Source organism: Argiope bruennichi, chromosome X2, assembly GCF_947563725.1.
Source record: "Argiope bruennichi chromosome X2, qqArgBrue1.1, whole genome shotgun sequence".
NCBI classification, from domain to species: domain Eukaryota; kingdom Metazoa; phylum Arthropoda; class Arachnida; order Araneae; family Araneidae; genus Argiope; species Argiope bruennichi.
The window spans coordinates 105,567,148-105,590,043 of record NC_079163.1 but is presented as its reverse complement, the minus strand read 5'-3'; the positions used below and the strand labels follow the sequence as shown (position 1 = coordinate 105,590,043).

At 27.1% G+C, this 22,896-nt stretch overlaps 1 protein-coding gene across 4 annotated transcripts in view; it reads left to right on the top strand.

Annotated features, from left to right (window-relative positions):
- The window catches only part of LOC129960963 (neuropeptide S receptor-like), a 227,087-nt gene extending 206,361 nt beyond the window's left edge, over positions 1-20,726 (top strand). For all 4 annotated transcript variants that reach the window (XM_056074743.1, XM_056074742.1, XM_056074740.1 and 1 more), the window contains 2 exons: positions 8,536-8,769; positions 19,551-20,726. In XM_056074743.1, the coding sequence (XP_055930718.1) occupies positions 8,536-8,769; positions 19,551-20,261 (945 nt within the window). In that variant the 3' untranslated portion in view covers positions 20,262-20,726. The remainder of the gene's footprint in view (positions 1-8,535; positions 8,770-19,550) is intronic.
- The last annotated feature ends 2,170 nt before the right edge of the window (positions 20,727-22,896 follow it).

Below are 22,896 nucleotides of genomic sequence, written 5' to 3'. Positions count from 1 at the left end.
TTAAGTATCGATTGAATTTCATTTCAATCACTATATTTTTCCAACTCCAGAATTTTCAAATTTTTAATTACAGAAATAGATACATTTTTAAAGCATGTTACCTCTTCCATAATCGAGAGGAAACGATGGTGTGTTAGATATTTTATTTATGTATGTTAATTTTCACTTTTCAAACTTTCACTTTTTTTGAGATTTTGTAAATTACTATCAGTCAAAACTTAAAATTACTTCGAGCTCATTAAGGAAATCAGTTATGTTCATGGAAATATTATTTAAAATATTCTATGATTAAAATATTTAATATTTTATTCATCTACCAACATCTTTCAATAAACATGGAAAAGAATAAACATAAATCTTATGACAGAACCCTGAAAAAATTCTTAAGACAAGCTTTATTTAAAAAAGAGTTTAAATTCTTCAGCTTCTATTGTATTAAATACGATTAAAATGGTATCCTGCTATGAGGAATTGAAATATAATCCTAGATGTCCATATATTTTTGATTAAAAAATAACTGAACTTTTTTTTATTAATTTCCCATTCTTAAGCAACTTAAACTAAATTAGAATTATCCTTCTAAAGTGAGAGATCAAAACATGTGAGTATTCATCTTTTATTTTCTGAGACTTAGGCTAAGCTTATTACTTTCTGAAGGTAAGTGGGATTTAGATAGACAATTAAAAATTTCTTTAAAATTTTCTGATATCCCAGCTATGAAAAACATGAAATTTTTGAGGTAAATTATTAAAAGGTCTCATATAGAAAATAAGATAAACAACAACACATAAATATCTCGCCATTAAATTGCTTTTTAAAAGTTTTAAACACTACAATCACGCATGGGTGCATATTTTTCGAATGATACGCTCTGCTGTAATCTGATTGTATCGCAGGTAGTATGTAATCCGAAAATCCTTAACCCGCTTACAGAAACTCTAATCTTTAGTCGTTGTACTGCGAAAAACGAATCAAATTTCAATCTCTTTCCTAGATTATTTCGCTTCAGATATCTGACTACTTGTTATCAGAGAAAGAAGCGATATTTTTAGCAAATATTTTCAACTGAAAGATCTTTTAAAAAGTATTTTTTTTATTTCAAAATATTCAGACACAAACAGTTCTTTTTTTAAACATTAAATCCCAAATTTGTTAGCAATTAAATTTTGAAGGTAACTATTTTCTTTCTATTGTTAACATTGTCTAGTTTATTATTCGATTTCAAATAACATTCTTATACCTTTTTCTTCAAACTTATTTTAACTACAAAATCTTGTTTATTTAATTTACAAATGTTTAAAAAATAAATTCAGACTATATTATTACATGCTATAAAAGCAACTTGCATGAGACAAAGAATCGTTATTTTTGAATAAAATGTCGCCAAATATCGATTCATTTTTGGGAACACTTTATCCTACTATATCAATTTATATATATTTGGATTATTTTGGTTAAATCTATTTACAGTTATTTATGAATTCGTGAACAGTTAAAATACTTATTAGATTTTGAAATAGGTGGGATTCTAGAATAATTCTTAATTTATGAAAAAAGTTTCAATGATGTTTTAAATTTAATTAAATAAACTATTTCCACTTTTCCATTTTTTTGCCTCCGTATTCGGTACATTCCTTTATTAAAATGCAAACAATCCATAACAAATATGTAGAGTTGTTTTTTTTCCGTTCATAACATTACAGTTTTTATAGTATCATTAACGGTAGATATCCAATATTTACATTTAAAATTTAAAAATTTTTTAATACACTTCAAAAGTAAATACTACCAATCTCTAATGTATATTTTGTCATAATATAGCGAGTCCATAAAATTCTTCCTTTCTCTATGTCTCTCTCATCCTAATTATCTCGAACATAAATCCTTCATACCACACGAAAGCTTCTATGCTAAGCAGCTTTTGCACTACATTCATGTATTATTCTTAAAATGAGATTTTTACGTGCTTTTGTTATGTTAAATCGTCGTATTAGTGAATGAAAAAGTGAAGATGGTGAGTGTGTTTTAATTAAATAAGCATTCGTAGTAACAGTCAATTAACATGGTGCGTTTTAATTTAATTCATGATTTGAAGCTGCAGACGAGTTAATTTTCTTTTAGAAAAGTGTAATTAGAAGCCAACTAAGCATCTTAATGGGAATGTTCATGAATTTAGAGTATATTTTTAAGTTCTAGTAAAAAAAATCTGAATTATTTTTCTTAGCGGATTATAAGTAAATAAAACATTTATTTATTTTAAAACATTTTTTTATTTATTTTTATATTATTATAAAAGAGATGTTTCTTGAATTCAAATTTTCTACATTTATTCTTTTTTAAATTAACATGTTTCAAAAGACAGTGTTTACTCTCTTAAAAATTTAAAAGAAATTATGTGAATTTTAATGATTTTAATAAAATTTAGGATTGTTTATATAACTTAATAGATAATAATATGTAGAACAAAAAAGTTAAATTTTCATTCAGTACTCATTCTTGATACAGGAAAAGTAAACTGAAAGGGAAAACGTTTAATATTTAGCTGCTAAGTCTGAATCAATATTGCTTAAATATGTTATATTTCTTTGCACCTTGCATGCAAATAAAATACATAAATTTGTTAAGGATTTCCTCAGAAAAATGTGAGTATTAAGATAAAATAAAATTAATCTTTATTTCATTAGTATATTTCAGATATCAACTTTGAAAGATTGATATTAGTTGCAATTGTATGACTATTTTAAAGTTAAATTTAATTTTTCTTTAGAAATAAAGTTTTTCTGTTATATTTTTCTGCTATGTATTTAAAATGCAAGACAAAATTTTTATTCAAAGGAAAAAAAGACGTGTACATCAAGGGGAAAAATTCAGTTAGATCTGCATTTTAAACTGAAGAATAATAGTACATTTTTAATTTACACAACAATTAAAATTAGCTTAAAACTTGAACCTTAATAAATCTACTTTGATAAAAGAATAATAAAAGCACTTAAAACTCGAATGTAAGAGCATTTAAATATGATTTCAAGTGCAAAACTAAATTTATTTTAATGAATATAAAAAGTAAAAGAAATTGATCAACTTTTCATAAAAAATCCTGCTTAAAGATATAATAGCTTCGTGTTATTTTCAAAGGGTGTGTATTAGAAAGTACAACTGAATTTATAATGTTAACGACAAAAGAATTACATACTCATATATAGTTGAAGAAAATGAGACACTTTATATGCGTCTAGCAAAAATCAGCAAGAAATCTTTAGATATGCATGGTATCACAATACAGACGGCTTCAAAAAAGAATAAAAGTGTTCCAGGAAGAAAGCAATATAATATACTCAAAGCCCTACGGAAAAATAAAAGGAATTTCCACAATATATATACAAAACTTCATAAATAAAAATTTTTCATTTAGCTTAAGGTATTAGAACTGAATATCTTGTTCATAAATAGCATCGCGGTGTAAATTTTAAATCCCTATGAAAACTATCTATTGTTTCAAATTGTTACCGTCAAAATAAGAAAATAAAGAATAAAAAGCATAAAAGAAAGGAAAATTCTTCCTCCAAAAATCTCTTTCACAGTTTAAAAGCCTTAAGACAGAAAGGAGCATTTATAATTAATTTCCGGGATTTTTTTATTCTAAGAAATTACTAACAACTTTATTGAAAGTAAATGGAAATGAGAATGATTTCCTGGAATAATGCAATCATTCTATGTATTTGAGATTAATTTTCAGAAATTATTTTGTTAGGATTAATTAGTTTTAAACTTAAATATTTTTAATCTGCTTTTTTTATGAAATAAAGTTTGGCGATCACGAGAAAATAGAGTAGAGGAAAATAAAGTTAATTTAGCGATAAGATACTAACTATTTTCACAGAATATTTTTGATACATTTTTCATTTGATACATTTTTCTTTTGCCTCATAAAGTAGAGTAAATATAATGAAGATCTAATTGCATAAAATACATATAATATATTATAAATAAATAAAGGATAATTATAATATCGCATAACTAAAATGCAACTTATCTAAGTTAAGGAAATAAATGATATATTTTAATAATTTGAACTTTAATTAAAAAAGAGAAAATGATTTGTAATTATAATAAACTTATCCATATCAAAGATTAAACAGAAGATCATACATAGTACCAGAAGTATTATTATTACTATTAAAAGTTATTATAAGATATGCCTGATTTAAAATGCCGTTATATGAAATATTATTTTGAAAAAGATGTTTACATATTTGTCACCATTAATACATAAATGCAATCATCAAATATTTCAATGAAAACTTTGTATATGGAAATTAATACGATGCTTTAAAAATCATTAAAATTCCTCGTGATTGATTTTCTTTCAATATCTTTTGTTTAAAACGTATTATAAGATTGTTAAATACATTAAAAAATTTGTAAAACTTCAATTACTAATACAAATTTCGTTACTTTATCTTTTAATTTATACAGTTTGAGATAAAATATTTAAAAATTGAATATTCTCGTTCAAATAAAATGTTACGAATAATTTGTTATGCGATATATCAAAGGGATAGAACTTTCTTAGCGTTAAACTAAAACCAATTGCTTAAGAAAAAATCTTCTGGATAAAAAATGTAAATAGTTGGAATAATTGGCAGACTTCCTTTTTGGCAGACAATTTATCTTCCCTAATGATCATAGTATTGTTGGTTTAAAAATGCTCTGATAATCGCTTAAAGAGTGTTTGATATTGTAGATTAATTCCGATTTTGGAGCAATTAAATATAATTTCATAAAATGTTTATTTTTTAAAAAGAAAATACAAGTATTTTCTTCATAGTTATTATGAAAATGTACCATCTTAATATCTCAAAGCGGTGAAACTCTAGCACTCTAAAATAAAACTGGAAACTTATTTCTAAAACATATGAAAATAATGAAATTTTCTAGCTGAGATAATTATTGCTGATACTGCAATCTCTGATATAATTAGGTTTTCTCTGATATTAAAGACAAAATATTTTTTCTACTAAAAGATTGTTTTATTTGAAAAGCTGCTTACAAGTTCAAATCATTATATAATGTTATTAAGTACATAACATGTAAAAGAATAGACTTGAACTAGGTTGAATTATTAAAACATAAAATCATATTTAATGCTTCTAACTGTTATAATAAGATAAATATTCATTAAATTGAATATTATTTTCAGTACCTTTTCATGAAAAAATTATGCTAGCTGTAAATGCTATATATGCTAGCAGTAAATGCTATAATGATGAATTACTGAACACATTATAAATTTTTCAATTCTAGTAACCAAACATAGAATAAAAGATAATAAATACCGAATAAATATCGATATGCTATCAACGAATAAATATTTTTTTTTTGCTAAAGACAATAATAGAAAAAACTCCCTCCCCCAAATCAAGAAATATTTTAACAAAAAGGAATTTCCAATTATGTGTTTAAAATATTATGAAAATATGCTAATTTTCAATGGAAAGTAATGTTCCAAAGCTTTTATATTATGTTAATTTTATTTTATGAATTGTCTATTTTCTGTATTAGTATGCAAAATCCAACTCCAAGAATGGTATGAATGTCCATTAGTGGCTTTTATTGAAAAGTGATTTTGTGAAGTTCCGTTTAGAGTTACCAGATTCGGCACTTTTTCATAAGAACGTGGTTTTGCTTTTATAGTTATTTATGTTTCATTTTTTCATTTAAGCTTTTATCAGTTAGAAAAATTGCACAATCAACACATGTTTCTATTTCATGTAACATGCTTTTCCTTTAACCAAATGATAAATTTCTTGTATTTGAGAGATGAATTAATTAAGTTGTTTCAGCTTCTTTAGTAAAAAATATTTTACTCCAACAATAGAATATAAATTTATCTATAGATTAAATTTTTTGCATAGTACATATCAAAGTTTTAATCAGTAATAACATATAAATAAATAGCATTAATGAATAGGAACATAAATACATTTAAAAGGATCAGAAAATTTTTTGAAAAGATGTATCAATAATTTTTATAAAACTCTATATTCTTAAATATTTTCTTTAATATTTAAAATCCAAAATTGCTTATTTCATCTTTTGATCTTAAATTGGTGAAAATCTAATCATTTTTCAACAACTACCTAAGCAAAAGATAGGAAAGGTAGCAAAAATTAAATAAAAAGGAGTTGAAAATATTATCAATTCTGTCTCTTCATAATCTAAAAAAAGAAATCTATAAAAAACTGTAGTGATAAAACTATAAACTTTGAATTTGCTCAGAATACGTGATTCGTTTTATATTTTTTTCTTACTTTTTAATCGCAAGTTATTGTAAACGAATATTTCATAGTTTTAAAAGAAAACGGCGGCACGACATTCAAACTCGTACTCACACTAAAAGAGTTTGCCACAATTTATGTGGAAAAAGCAGCAGGCTGCAACATTGAATAATAAAACCGGAAAAATTACAGATATAAAAAAGTAACCATCAGATAACTTCATAAAAGCTTTAACAATGCAACCGTAGTATTTTCACTTACTTTTATACTCTTTCTTTTTTTTTTCGAAGTATCTGAACAAAGTTTTAGCATTATTTTTTTTATTATATGAATTTTTTTAACTTTCAAATTCTGCTTACATTCTCAAAGCGTGAAGAAGAAATTTTCGATTTTGTTTAAAAAATGCTGCATTTGGGATTTTACTGTCATTGCATTTACGCCTTGTTCATAAATTTACTTCGTGGTTTTGCGAATTTCTAAGGTGGGAGTTTTTAAAAGGAATTTAAAAGAAGTTTTTCAAGCGTAAAATAAGAGTTGCGCCTGCCATAATCAAAAGAGGCAATAAAATAGCGAATTTCTACCTTTCGTTTTATGTTAAAGGAAACTTTTTTCCAGCCAGATATTTAACAATATTTTTTTAGCTAAATTGATTTCATTCATGAATGAATTCAATTTCATCTGTTTTCTCTTAGACTATTATCATTCCTAATCCACTTTGTCAAGCTAAATATCAAATTTAGTTTGAATGAATAATTTGCAATTTCCCGATTCCAATCCCCTTTCAGATCTAATATCTGGGAGCTAAAAGAAATTATGCTCATCATTCATGCATCAGTATAATCTACAAATAATACATTTCATCCATTCATCAATCTGAACAACAAATAATACGCTTCTTTCATTCATTCATTCATCTAAATAAACAAAAAGAAGATAAATAATGCGCATCATGCATTCATCAGGCTATACAATATATAATTCATAAATTTGCCTCCAATTTTGTTTTCCAGAAATTATATTAAATTTTCTTTAGAACAAAAATATGTACTTAACATTTTAAAAATTTTAAATTCATCACAGTTAAAAATTTCCATTTTAAGCACATTTAAAAATACGAACGATATCAATGCGATATGATAATTTATTTTATACTTTTTAAACATCTCTGATGGGATATGCATGTCTTAAGATAAGAAAACTTGCAGATATTGCTTAAGTTCCTCAATATCTTTTGATAGCAGGGAACAAACACCTGCTGTTTGATGTACACCACTCCAAAAATATCAAATATTGCTATACTCGTTTCACACCAGGATGAAGAAAAAAAAATTGAGATGAGTTATCGTACCGCTATATTTTTATTATTTCTGGAACAATTTATCACACTCAACATAACTAAGTTCAATTTAAACTTTCAACTCTTATATTTGATTTCCGATGAGTAACAATTTTTTTTTTACTTTTCTTTTAATAGCCTCGCAAAATAGGAATATTTATTTATAAACACTCGGATTAAGCAGGAGGATTTGAAATTCATTGTTCAGATTTCCTAAAGCGTTTAGGTATAATAAAAGAACATTATTTCGCATAAAATGTATGTCACAAACTTATCTATGATGTTGCAGAGGTCACTGTATGTCCACTCGTTCTGATCATCGGCTGGTATTCTCTAAACTTACAATAGCAGGAGAAAATTGTCTGATAGCAGCCCAACTGTATAGAGAATGTTATCTCAACCGTCGAATATTAATGCGTGTGGGAACCTGAATCATTTGCTTGTTTTGGCTTGATATTGATCACCTGTTGTAACTGTTATATCATTGATAGGTGGCAATTTCTTTGTATGGTCTCACTTCCTGAAACCTTTGAATTTACCTTGCCTTCTGCACGATGATTCTATAAAACCGTTTTTTTTTTCTTTACTAATTAACTAAACGAGAGTCAGGCAATTTTAAATAAAGATAGAAAGTACAATAAAGATAGAAATAACAAGTAGAGTAGCATATTAGCAGAATAATTTAGAAATAATTTCCATAATCGATTACAAATAATGCAAGTTTTGAATGAACGATATTTATATGTCATAAAATACATTATTCCATTATTGAAAAAGTAATAAAAATTCAAAAAATTATTACATTCTACAGTTTACTTGTTCACTTTATTTAGAAAACTTAAGTTCTATATATTTCTTTGCCAATATTTTGTTTAAAGCTAATTGTTTGGCATTATAGCATATCTGGTATTTGTCTTTCAGGTATTTGGAGAATGGAAATTGGGACCTATCGCATGTAAAGTGATTGTGTATGCCCAAATCGTGACCCTGGCAAGTACTACTTTCATCCTCACTTCGATGAGCTACGACCGCTATTTGGCGATTTGTCGACCTCTGAGAACAACAGGTGGTGTCACACAGGCAAAACGACTCATCATTGGATCTTGGCTGTTAGCATTTGTCTTTGCTATCCCTCAAATCTTCATTTTTGTTCAAGTAAGTAGAGCAATATTTGCTTAATATTTAAATATTGCCTTCTATTTCAAAAACCTGTGTCTTCAAATTTTAAATACTAACAAAAATAAATAAATACTCGGATTTAAAATTTTGTTTCTGTATATGACTAAAATTTTACAACTGAATAGTTTCATTAGCATATGCAGGCATACGAATTTTTTTTTCATAAGGAATATTTAGAAACTCCTAATAAGTCTCAAAAGAAAAGTAGAAAGATTTAGAAAGATTTTGTGTGTACACTTACAACCATCACATTTTGAAGAATTTTAAGCCGAAAAGGAATTAACGAAATGATAGATTATTGCATAGAGTGGATATAAAATAACTTCCTTGTTTGGAGATATTTAAATATAAAACTAACGAAATTTTATTAGAAAAGCATTAAAAGGTACCAATAAAGGAGGTTCCGAAGCTATCGGAATTGTCTTTTTGATCAATAACTACAATAAAAGAAAAATGGATTAAATTTCATAGATTTTACAATTGATAAAAATGGCCAAATATAAGCTGTTGAGGTACAATATCAAATTCTCAGTAAATAATGTTTTGTTATTCAATGGAATTCCTTAGGACATGTGCAATAATTTCATTCTGCTGATTTTCCCTGAGTACAAATATTGCATCCAATATATGATGTTCCTTACTTCAGCTCGTAAATGTATCTTTGGATGTTTCTAATAAACACTGTTGTTGCATCCTCTAATGTTGCTTATCTTTCTCTGTCGGCTCTAACTCTATTCATCCAATTTCCTTGAATTTTTAAATTATTCATCTCGGTGTTACCACGTACAACTAACTTTTCGATAAAATATGAAACTTTCTAGATTTCCTCGGAACACCAGCAGTATTGAATTCTCTAATATAAAACGGTTGCAGGAGCAAAGCAAGCTCAAGTTAGATAGGACGCATATAGAACACAAATGAACAGTTAATCAGAGAACTGAATGTTAATTTTTATTCTTTTTTCGAAAGGCTTCGAAAGGAATGAGTGCCGCTGCTGCCATGTACGCGTGGGAAATTTGCATTATTTACCCCAATTGTGCAAATATTCTTGTATGTGCGTGATAGAAGAACCAAAATACTTTCTAGTGACGACGACTTTACATACTAATTTTTTTTCGTAGAATTTATCTTTGCATGCCTTTCATGTTCCGTATACGAAATTTGGTCCCATTCTATTCATTTGATTTAGTTCAGATGACTCCAAACAAGGAATGTTAATTTATTGCCTTCTATATAGCATTTAAAATTTTATTAGTGTTCCGAAATATGTGTGCGACGGTGAAATCGAAATTATCTGAACATTAACTGATTATAGAATATATTTATTCTTTTTCACTCTTTTGTCTTTATAATCTTCTCACCTTTTTATGATATTATAATTTTCCAAATTCAAACAATTCGTACTTTTATAAATATTTTCTTTGTTTGGATTTTAGTAGCCCTTACATGAAAATATTTGATAAAAATACAATAAATTATAATAAAATAACAGAATTTGAATACATCGAAATTCTAATGTTCTCATATCTTGCTCCGATGAAAAATCTAATTTCATGAGAATATATTTTCAACAGTTTAATCACTTATTATATTAAAGAAATTAAATTTGACTGCAAAATTTAAGAATTATTCGATATTCAATTTGAGTTTGAACACTAAGTCAGGTAGTCAGATACAATATTAAATTCTAAAAATATTTTTCCCATGTACCATCCACCATATATTTCATTATGTAGCTGCGGATTAGCCATTTTATAAACAAATATGTTCACGTTAAATAATGCACCTGGATTCCAAAAGGAAACTAATAGGTTTAATATGTGATATATTAATTGATTATCTTGATGTAAATATTTTTAAAAAAAGCAGATTTTCGTTATTCAGCTTTTTTTTATCCAATATTCTGTTTTAACAGGCATCAGTGCTGAATTAGTTAACACCTTGTTATATGAATTAAACTTTTAATAAGATAACACAACTTATTTAGGACATTTTTTTTTTTTGTTATTTCAATTCATATAAAAAAGCTAGCAGATTCTGATTCAGTAAATTTTGATTTTTATCTCTTAAATAAATTGCTGTTTTGACTTAATTACAAATTAAAATATCAAACATCTAGTAATTACAGGTCCATGTTAGATATCGTTTTGTATAGAAAGTTACAAAAAATCACAAAGGAAAAATGTAGATATTATTAATTTTCACTATCTACAGAATTTCCAACTGTTAATGAAGTTTTTGTTTCGCTATACCTGGGGTGTCGACGTTAGGCAGATATGTTGCATTCGTCCTTACGTCTTTTTAGTTTTGCTGGAAATCGCAAGGCGATTAGTATGCTGCAGTACCTGTTTCTGTAGTGAATTTCTCTTTAAAAATTGTTCATGGTTTGTGTTCTTAACCGAAATAAAGAGACGTTGTTTAGAAGAACATTTAATTTAGGGGAATGATGTTGAAATATTTCATAAGATTGCACTAAGCTGAAGGACCTTTGCAAAACATTGAATGAGATAAAGATTCAAGTATAGGTGCGATGCCTTCATCTTTGTTTAAGTTTTAATTAGGTAAACATGAATTTGACCTGTTTATACGAGTATTGTTTCTAAATTTGCATTTCTAGAAACACGTTGACTGCTTAATGACCTTGATGTTTTCACCTAGGATGTATATTGAAATGCTTTAAAGTATTTGCTTAATTGCTGGTTAAATAATTCAATCCCACAAATTTAGAAATATTACCTATTTCATCAAAAAGATTTTGGATTACTACATATTTGCATCCAACTATGAAAAGGTTGAATGGTTTGCAGCAGTTTAATAAGAGTACTCAAGAAATGTAATTATAGCTACTAGATTTTTTAGTGTCGGTTTCGATCTTAGAAACAAATTTAAATCATAGATAATCTGAATATATTAGTGAATGAGAATTTTAATCTTTACAAGAGTGCAATTCCCTATAAAATACAATCTAATTTATCAGTTTTTGCAAGGCGAAGTTATAAGGAAAGTACAAAAATATAAACAATTCAAGAAAAAAAATCATTTAAAAAATATTCGAAACAACTTTCCCGGATCACTTTATTGGCTTTATTTGTAATCAAACAGGTCGAAAATCGTGCAGATTATCTTCAAAAGATTGCAAAGAGCCTACAAAAGTTGGATTTGCAGTAAAAATTTGTTTTTATCCTTTCTAATCGCAAATGCAATTTACTATTTTTTTCCTATGAATTACTATGAATAAAATGTGTCATGAATACTTCATATAAAATACATACATATATTCTAGAAATTGTTAACTTACTTTTATGAAATATTTTCATGATACATATAAATATCTGATTTCACATAAATGTCTACAAATAAATTTGTTTTTAATCAAGTAAGAATTTATCAATCTTGTAAAAGAACTAATGCAATTAGGAAAATATTATATATGATATAATTTATTTTCGAAATGCAAATCCTTCTACAAAGTATTTTAAATATGGCAAAATCTCTTTAAAAACTACTATTTTTCAAAACCAAGAGTATTTTCGTGGTTTAAAATCCTTAAAGAAGATGTGAATTCCGTTATAATTAAATTACTCTATAGTACAAGATACACTTTTCCAAATCATGAACAAATAAGCAAATTGGTGACAAACTCACTCATCAATGAACTAATCTCTATAACGAAATTAAGGAATATCCTGAATTGGAGTAGATAAAGTTGTTTCACCATAATATGGTACTTTCTCACGTTGCCATTTTTATTCATTAAACTCTGTATTTACCAGATATGGTTCCGTATGACTTTCTTATTTCTATGGTTGAAATTGACTATTCGTGGTTTTAGATATGGGTCTATTGATGCAATAAAGAAAATTCGTTTTAACCCTTGAAGAGGTTGACATAAACGACATTAAAAAGTTGAGAATAGGTAAAATGTAGAATGAAGTAAATTGCAGTTGGAACATACTACTTTGAAGGAGATTTAATAAATACTAACCAATAAATTTATATCATTTTTAAGGTAAAACTTTCAATATGAGAACTATTGGAATTATTGTAGGTAGCTATCGGAACAAGTAAGGAGGTAATTATTAGGGATTAGAGGGTTTGTGGCTTTTATACCTTTAACGGCGTTTATTTGTCTGAACAATACTGACTACTGGTGCATTGTATGCACCGTATCTGTGCACAAAAGGTTATTTTTGCTAATTCAGAGTATCGTGTTTTTGAATTTTGTACGGGAAATTGTATTTGCATTGCGATCTATCTATCTGGTACAGTAAACTTGTATTTAAAAACAGACAATTAGTAAGTCCAAGAAGCAAAACATTACATAATGTTAAACATAAATGCAATGTTTGTTCGAGGTTCTTTTAGGAAACTCTTTATTCTCTTTATTTTTCGAGAAAATAAAAGGGATTGTTTTGCTAATGAGTCTGCATGATCATAAAAGCAAATTGATTGTACAATTTTATTCCACTTGATTCGAAATTGAAATTTTCTCTGCTATTTTAACATCAATGACTATGCTTTAAGAATAAAAAAAAAGCATTTAATTATATAATTCTTTTTGTCGTTATACTACATACGTGAAAAGTTTTGTCTCTATCCCAAATTAATTTAGTCGAAAATCAACGTCCAATAAGATAATTGGTAGTAAAATAATTCTTTAAATCACATTTAGACATTGCAAATTAAGTTCTTTTGGTCTTTTTTTTAAAATCTAAACTTTAATATTTCGAATATTTCTTAAAAATCAGTTTCTTTCAAGCAAACATGTATTACTTTGAAATATGTACAGAATTATACATGGCAGGGTTGGCATTTTCCTCGGTGATTTTTTTAACTTTAAATTTAATGATTAAAATTTAAATCAATTTTTTATCAAAAATTATTTTTATCAGATGAAGTCTTCCAATTTCACCTTTAAAAGAATGCTTGCATTTCTCTCCATATATTCCTTATATGCTTGCATAGTTACAAGTATCAAATAAATCTCGCATTATTTTACTCAACAACATTTTTATGCGAAATATTCTGTTTTATATTTGGACTATTTCTGTTTTATAGATAATTTTCAATAAATTTTGAAAGAAAGGTCACAATTTCCCTTTTTGGATAAAAACGAATTGTTATTCTTTAACTCTATTTCCGAAATAATTACTATTTACATATATAATGATAAATAGCTATGTACCAAACTGTAAATGAAAATATACCATGTTCTCATGTGACATTTCCAAGTCATGTGTATTTACCGATCCTTGGGGAAATAAACAAAAATCTTTTTTTCTTCTAATCAAGATTAAATATGTAAAATTCATTACCAACACTGATCTGAAAGGAATCATTAATTGAAATTTGTAGAAAATTATCTAAGATATAATATATATATTCAAATTAAATTTAATTTAACTTGGATAAAATATTTGCTTTTTACCCAGTTTCGCCCTTTAATTTCTGTGATGTACTTTATGGAGTAATTTTAATTTTATGAATGTGCTTCACTTTCATTTTTAATGAGGTGCATTCACATTTGAAACACACACCCTTTTACTTTGAGCTGTTCTTCTTTGTATTTAAGCTCAGTTAATCGCGATTTTTAATTTATATGTGAAACCGATTAACTACGACTAAGGGAGACACGAATTCGGGAGTTAGAGGTTTTCGGATAAGTAAATAGGTCATCACCTCACTTGTGGGTAATATTGTGGGATGGAATTACTCCCACTCCAATGATGGGACATACCTCCATTATGATGGGTGGCACCGTGGCCGGTGAGATTCTTGTCACCTCCGTGTTGTTGTGATGAGATATTCAATAAGGCCTTTGAGATTGTCATAATATGGTAACTATTAATTTTGTGTTGTTCTTCTTATTGATAGTCGCCTGTAGCTATCAAATGCTATAAGCATTAAAATAATTTCGATAGCAAAGCTAAAAGCTGAAAAGGAGATATTTTGAATACAGACGTTAAAATAACTTTTATGGATGGTTCAGTTTTATCTGTGTTTATTTCGCCCGCATTCAGATATTATGATGAATTTGTTCTTCCAAATGCTTTTAGATAGAAAAATATGCATTTGTTTATCCATTTACTACATTAATGTTATTACGGTTGTTGACGTCAAAACGCAATTGAATTTATTTTGTGAGAACCTATGTTTCTGAGAAGAATAAAGGCACTGCACACATATTTGAAAGGACCCTAACATTTCAACAGATATTTTCATAAGTAAAAAGATTACCGTACAAAAGCGTGATTTGATTTTGTAAAAAAAACAAAATGTAGTAAAAAGCATGCATATGAATTATTAAAGCTTTTCGTAGAATGTTTTCCTCAGTCAGAACAGAAAAGTGCCAAACTTAAACAAGTCCATGAATGGAGATACAAGTCTTACTCCTTAATGGCTTGCCAGGTCTATTTTTTCCATAAAAGTGTTTGCTTCAAAAGCAGTAAGCATTAATTGTTAGGAGCATTAAATATACAAATGTTTTAAATGTGTATATATAATGCATGCATGCTTTTGAACCTTATATTCCCAGCGGATTAAAAAAAAAAAACTATCGAAAAGGTATTTTGGCGGAAAAACTATAAAATGCTATCTCTCTTTTCATCTGAAGATAATATTTTAAAGATGATACATTATTCTAAATCCCTAAATTAAGGTCCATGAAATTTCATAAAAATATTTGGCGCAGAATCAGGTCTTTTGATCCTTTTAAAACTGCAAATAAATTAAGATGCATTGAGATATTATGAAATGTTTACCTTTTTGAATGATTCTAGAAATACATTTACTTTTAGCAACAGATGAAGGCACAAAATACTGTATATTATCTCTACGCTGTTGTTCGATATTCTGAATACAGAGCAATATAATAAGAATGCAGTTACAATATTGGAGAGTTTCTTAGGCTAATAAGGATTAGACATGGTGTGATACAATGATATGGAGGAATAAAGCAACCTGCAGGCGGAAGTCAGAGGAAAAATTTTACCGACAAATATATATATAACGCTAACGTACGTGGCAAAGAAATCTCTCTTGTTATTTATTGACAAATGGCAAGTCAAATGTAATTATAATGCTATAAAACATTTCACACTGCTCTATTAAATGTGTTTACAGCCACAATTCAACGCTTCGAGTATCTAATTAATGGGACAGCAAAATAATGTCAGAAATGACCAGAAGAAGGTCACCGAAGCTCCATTCAGTCAAAAGAAAAAAGACGACAGAAATAGGCATTAAATAGAAAAATTCAATAGAGCGTGATTATAGACTTAATCATCCCTAGATAGGTAATCTCTATAGCTTGTCTAAAGAAATTGACGTTCATATCTTTCTATAATATTGTCTCACGAATATAACTTTTGCATCATCTTAAAAATTAAAAAATTACTTCTTTCAATAAGATCAATTTCATTTCCGCAATTTTTTTTTTTCATTTCGTACATCAAATTAAATTTTTATGATTTTTTTTACTTTAATTTGATGTACAGTATGAAGCAATGTTTTAAATTTAGTAAGAAATTTAAGTTCATTCGTCAAAATGTTTTAATTCATTTTTTTTGACGATTCGGAAGTAGGGTTTTCACTCTGTTTTTATTTCGTAGTATTTATACTTTTTAATTTGCACCATCTTTAACTTGTTGAAAAACAATTCAATTATATTTATGTTAATTAAATAACAAGGCGAATTTTTTTAAAAAAATGCATTCGATTTAGTAGTTTAGTGGTTTTAATAGCTAAATAAATTTTGCATTAATAATTTAACGATTTAAAAACTCAATATTCTGTGCTAAGAAGCTGATCGCCACGGGCGCATAGGGTTAGCGAAGAACGCCAGCTGAAATTTAAAGTTAAAATATAATAGAATTAATTATACATGAAAAAAAGCCAAACATTTGTATTTTTGTAGCTTTTATATATTTACATGAATTTTATTTTTTAGAACATTATATGGGTTTTCTATCGACCCATAGGAGTTCTGGAGCGAAACATAAAAAAAAATGAATGGAGGGTTAACTTTAGAGAAAATTAATATTTTATTCGAAAAATACGGAAAGTCGTAATTTTTCGTTCATTTTCATTTGGTTTAAAAATTCTGGGACAATATTTAAAATTGCGTACATTATTTTAGCCGATGTGCAATGGATTTTCAAATTTAAAAAAGTTTTTTTTGCGATTTCAGAATAAATGGGGCATTATTTACGCTACTAATTTAATTCTTTTTAGAGATCTTTGGTTTCATGGAGGTGGAATAGCTCAGCTATACCATCTGAGATCAGAAACAACAACAACAATTTAATTAATATGAAAAATAATTTAATAAAAAGCATAGAAATGTAAAAATCCATAAGGCCTGTTCAGAACTATACATCTAACCATAGGGAATGAAGGAAATATAAAAAAAAATATATGAGAAAGATTGAAATAAATAGGAAGAAATAATCACAATATGCCATTCTTAAACTTCGATGCGTATACGCTTTTATGATTCTAATAAAAACTATAAAACTATTCTAACAAATATAATTCTAATAAAAACTATAAAACTATTCTAACAAATATAATTCTAATAAAAACTATTCAATAGAATTAAAATCTTTATTTGGAGAAATGCACCAATTTTACAATTATCTATTAACACGTGAAATATCTGTACTCATTTTCTTCAAACAATTCAATTAAGAAATTATACGGAAATATAAAGACGATATTACTTTTAAAGAAGCCACACTATTTGTACTCATTCGTGAAAGAAAATTCCATGCAAATATATGCAAAATGCTTGAATAGAACAGATGATTTTTTCTCTTTTGAAATTTATTGATATCGCACAGATTTTATTTTTATTTTGTAGAGGTACATATAATGCAATTTTTATTTCTGCTTTTATTGACTGTTCTTCTTTTAAAAGAAGTTTGTTGAGACACAAAAATTTTCTTAAATACTCTGAATTGTCTGGAAAAATCAAACAGAATTTACTCATTGAGAATAAAAAGAAGATGTTTTGGTGGAATTTCAGCTCTAATTTGAAGTAATTTCTTTCTTTTTTTAACGTTATTTCTATAACAAACATCTCAACGAGTACCGCAAATATTTGATTCTGGTTTATTTTTCGTTGACTTCTTGTCCCGCAGAGTACTTTTTAACTACGTAATTCGTTTAATTTAAAGAGTTACTCCAAAGGTCGGTAATTTATTTTGGGGGAAATACAGTAGCTTAGGAAAAACAGCCGTTTGATTTTTAACAGATTTTTATTGGTTCTATATAACAAAAATCTCCAAAATTAAATCTAATAAAAGGATACCAGCCGGAATTCAGATTTTTGCATACATACAAAATGAGTTCTTAAGATATCATTACAAATTTAACCCTTTGATGATAGAAGAGACATATTTGTATATTCTGTTTCAGGAGAAGAAGAAAGCTATTGCATTAGTAGTTGATTCGCCCATTCTGAAAGGTCTTTCACTTTTCTTTATTCGAAGCAGCAACTTGTTAGTGACATTCTCGAAGCAATTGTCTCGTGAATTTCCGTTAAAGAACTTGTAGGCGATAAAGAAGAAATCCTGTTTCATCTCCTATTCTACCGTTATCTCTGTTATTTGCTTCTATGTGATACATCCACTAAAGCTATCTCCATTTCTGAATACCTTTCTTATCTAAAATCTCGCTATTTGCTAAAGATCACTTTCACCTTCTTTGCACAAAAGTTATCTGGATCCCCAAAATAATTTATAAGTTGGCATGATTTATATAGAATTTTTTTTAGTGAATTCGAGCTCTACATAGAAAGTCCCATGCTATAGTCTAAAGTTCGTTCATTATTGATGCACAAGGTATTCACAAGAAACAAAACAAAATTTTCTTATATATCCTCACAAAGGCAGTGATGAAATGTCTTAAGCAAGATTAGGAATTATTGATTTTATAAAAGAAAATAGCAGATTATTTCTTATCGAAACAAACAAGAGTTGGAGGCACTGGGAAAGCTACAAAAAGCACAATACGCAAAATAGTATAATAATGAATATAATACCGCTATAGTATATAATAAATGATATATTTGAAGATAAACTATTTGTTTGAAGCACAAATTTTCAACAGTTATGTTTTAAAAAGCTATTTTAAGGGAGAAACTGATTTCTGTCATAGAAAATTTTTCTATAATCTAAAAAAAATTTTTTTTTTAACGAACATACTTTACATTGCGGTTACTAAACCCATTAGCCAGTTAGTAGCGAAAATGAAAACAAGAGTTTCAGTAATTAACTAACATTCTGGTTATGGTAATTGTTTCTTTTTATTTTCATGTTGCTCAATTACATTTTTAATAAGTAAAAATTAAATTAAAAAATTAGTAATTGCAATTATCAATTTTTAATTAAAAAGTTTTAATTATAAAATTAAAAAATTTTTAACTTTGAACATTTTTACATTTTTCATACTTTGCAAACTCTGTTGGAAGAAACCTATCTACTTATGCGTATATATTATATATAGACTTAGAAAAGCTTCAAAAACGATATAAATTGTTTTAAAAAAGGAATATATGAAACACTTGTATTAAAGACAAAATATAGATTGAAGAATGAAATTAGAAATTAATCCAGAAAATTAATTTAGAAGCATTTTTTTTTCAATTAATAAATTATTCATTTACAGTTTGTTAAAATACTATCTTAATAATGTTTAATAATATCTATGTTGCCTAAATATTTAGTCTGTATACATGTAATTTATTTTCTTTTCAGGTAGAAGAAAGAGACGCTGAAACTGGAATTATTCGTCAGAAATGCGAAAGCAAAGGATACACTGCATTATGGCAACGCAAAGTATACTTCACATGGCTCACAACTTATATTCTAATCATTCCTGCCATTTGCATCTGTTACTGCTACATCAACGTCCTGCGCACTGTTTGGAAAGCAGCTAAAGATCACCACCATAAAGGTTCGTCGTCCGTATTTCTACGCAGATCTCAAAATGCAGCCTCCATGATACCACGAGCAAAAATCAAGACCCTGAAGCTCACCATTTGTATCATAGCTAGCTTCATTATATGCTGGACTCCCTACTTTATCGTGAACAACATCAGAATCTACAGCAACTACACCATAACGGTCTCCAAGAATGTCATCCTTGGGGTTCAAACCCTTGCATTGCTCAATTCTGCTCTTAACCCAATATTTTATGGCTACTTCAATGTTCATCTTCGCAAAGATTTCAAAGAGATTGTATATCGCAAGAAAGATCTTGGCACTTGCTTGATGGCCCAGTCTTGTGGAGCAGCAGTTGGTGGTGACTCATGGGACACCACTTATTCTGCTTCCATGAATAATCATACTCCACACCCGTTTAGAAGACACAGGTCTTGCAGTGGAAGGCCAAATGGCCGAAGTCCAACTCCAGCTGGGGAAGCCAGACGTGCTAAGGCTCCAAAATGTGACTGCGCAGATGTCTGAATTCTCTTTCTTCAACACCACTCGCTACATTCATAGCTCAAAAACTTTCTTCCGATGAAACAGACATTCATCTGGAATCGAGAGACTCCATTTGAAAATCCCTAAGCGGATTATTTCATTCGATGTAACTTAAGTGTAAAACTCATTTAAATATACTTGATATTAACTTTGATGTTCTGCTACATGATCGTGCTTCATTTTGATGTTACAGAGAGATGTATAATGTGTTCAATATTTGCTGTTAATCTTGGTATAAATTGGTTAAATATCTTCTATGAGATACTCTAGGACGAAAATTGCTTTTTCTTGCATTGAAATGATACGTGTTTGTTGTTATTGGACGAATATATGTCATTTGTTGTGTAAATATAGTAATAGAAATTGTAGATCTGATTGTAATAGATGTGCATTTTAAAACCAAATTAAATGTAATTATTGATGGTTTCAATAAAAATTTGCGGCTGATTTGTGCATTAATTTCATTTTAAAATAATCTTTCACTGATGTTAAACTACCGAGACACAATGAGTCAATTAAATAATCTATATCTAAATCTAAATAATCTATATAAAAAAAACTTAAAATATTTAAATTATGTGAAATAGATTTTATTCGTAAAGATATATTTTTATAAATAAGTACATTTTTATTTTTAATGCTTTGAAAAGGAACTAATTTACCTTAGGATGCATTTATAGAAAAATGAAAATCATTCAAAGAAATAATATTACGGCGTAAAACGTCTTAAAAGAAACAGATTTTTTTCCTTTCAGTGGCAAATAAATTAACTATTACCATTATATTCACGTTTCAATCAGTAAGAAAATTATTTTTCCTTGGGAACTGTGATAATTATAAAAGAATTATTATGCAATTGTTTTCATTCATTTGGATTCTTTGTATACATAATATAAAAAGCGCGTTTTCAAAAAATATTTTATCTATGAAATTTCTAGATTTCTTTGTATTATATTTCAAAAATGCGAGTATTATTATTTATCTTTTAATGAATCAAAAACTTGTTGCAAAATACATTGTTAATTTTAGCTGCCTACACGACAAAATTATGAAATTATTTAAGATAATCATATTTCTGACGTTTAAGTTTATTTTCATATTTATAATAGCAGAAAATGACAAATAATTCTTGAAAACTAAGAATATCTAGCGCTAGTTACTTATTAATATTTACATGTCCTGATAACTTTAAAACATATTATAAAACATTCATTTGTGTATTTCAAAGCATGAGTTGTTAGTGGCGTCATTTTATGCACAGTTATGCACAGCACATATTATATTATTTTAATATGCCATTCTATTAATTATGTTAAAATGCTTTTGGATGCATTTATTTTTTTATTTTCCCATCAAGAAACGAAAATCAATTAATAAACTAATTTTATTATTATAATTCATTACATTGTATTCCAATACATTTGAAAATGTTTTTTTTCATCGTGATAAAAGGAACTAAACGCAGAGATCTTCACGCATATTAGTTTAACTTTTATAATACAATACAAATATCGATAATCATAAAAACGCGATCGAATTTTAAGCATTTGGTGGGTGAAAAACTGAGAAACCAAACGTCTTGTTAAGAAATCGGTCGCACCCATTAAACGTAATTGATAATTTTTAAAATAAGAAACATATTTAACAAACAGTTTCCATTTTCACTACTGTGAAAATGAATAAATATTTCATTTATTTCATATGTAATAAAAAAGCGATTAAATAATGAATTAAGTTGCTTTTAAGTTTAGGGGATTATGAATTTAATAAGCTTATCAAAAATAGAAAAATATCAGCTATAAAAATCAATATTAAACATTTTGAAGTATTATAAATTAAAAAAAGTGTAAAAAGAAATTCAAATGCCATTATTTAATGAAATAATTTTTTATTTCAGTAAATATTTTAGGCGAGTAAACAGGTTTGAAAGGATGATCTTGATTAAATAAGAAGTTTTACAAATAATTTACATGTAATAGCATAAGCACATAAACAAATTAAGGAAAGCAAAAACTGTTGGCATTTTATTCTCCTTTTAGAATTCGGCAATTTAAAAAAGATTAAACTAGCAGCCTTTATCAATTAAACTTAATTAACATAAGTTTTTTTATAATGCGTCTTGTGTTTTATATAGTTTGTTTCATACTTTTTTCAACCATATAAATATTTAAAGGAGCAATATAGTTTAGAATAATCGACATAAACATGATAATTTTTTTCGGAGACTAAATATAGAGAAAATTAGAGACCAGAATTCATTAAAATAGTTAAAATCATAAATTTGTTATCTCGGATTTTATAAAGAGAAATAAAAAATAAAGGTAAGAGATAAATAATTTTGGAAAATCATATTTATTTTAAGGCAGATAATTTTTTAAACACTATTTAATATTTTTAAACCTAAATAAGTACTAAATTATTTTTAAATGTCTATTATATAATTAAGAAGAATGAAAAGTGCATGTATCCTGTTAAAACTAAATTCGGAGTAAAATAATTAAGTAAATTATATGCTGTTTATTTGCCGATAGGCAGTATATCGATTCATGAGAAAGAATTTTATATGTTATGTGAAGATGGTGTTATTGCGTTTAGCAAAATTTTAAAATTTAATAAT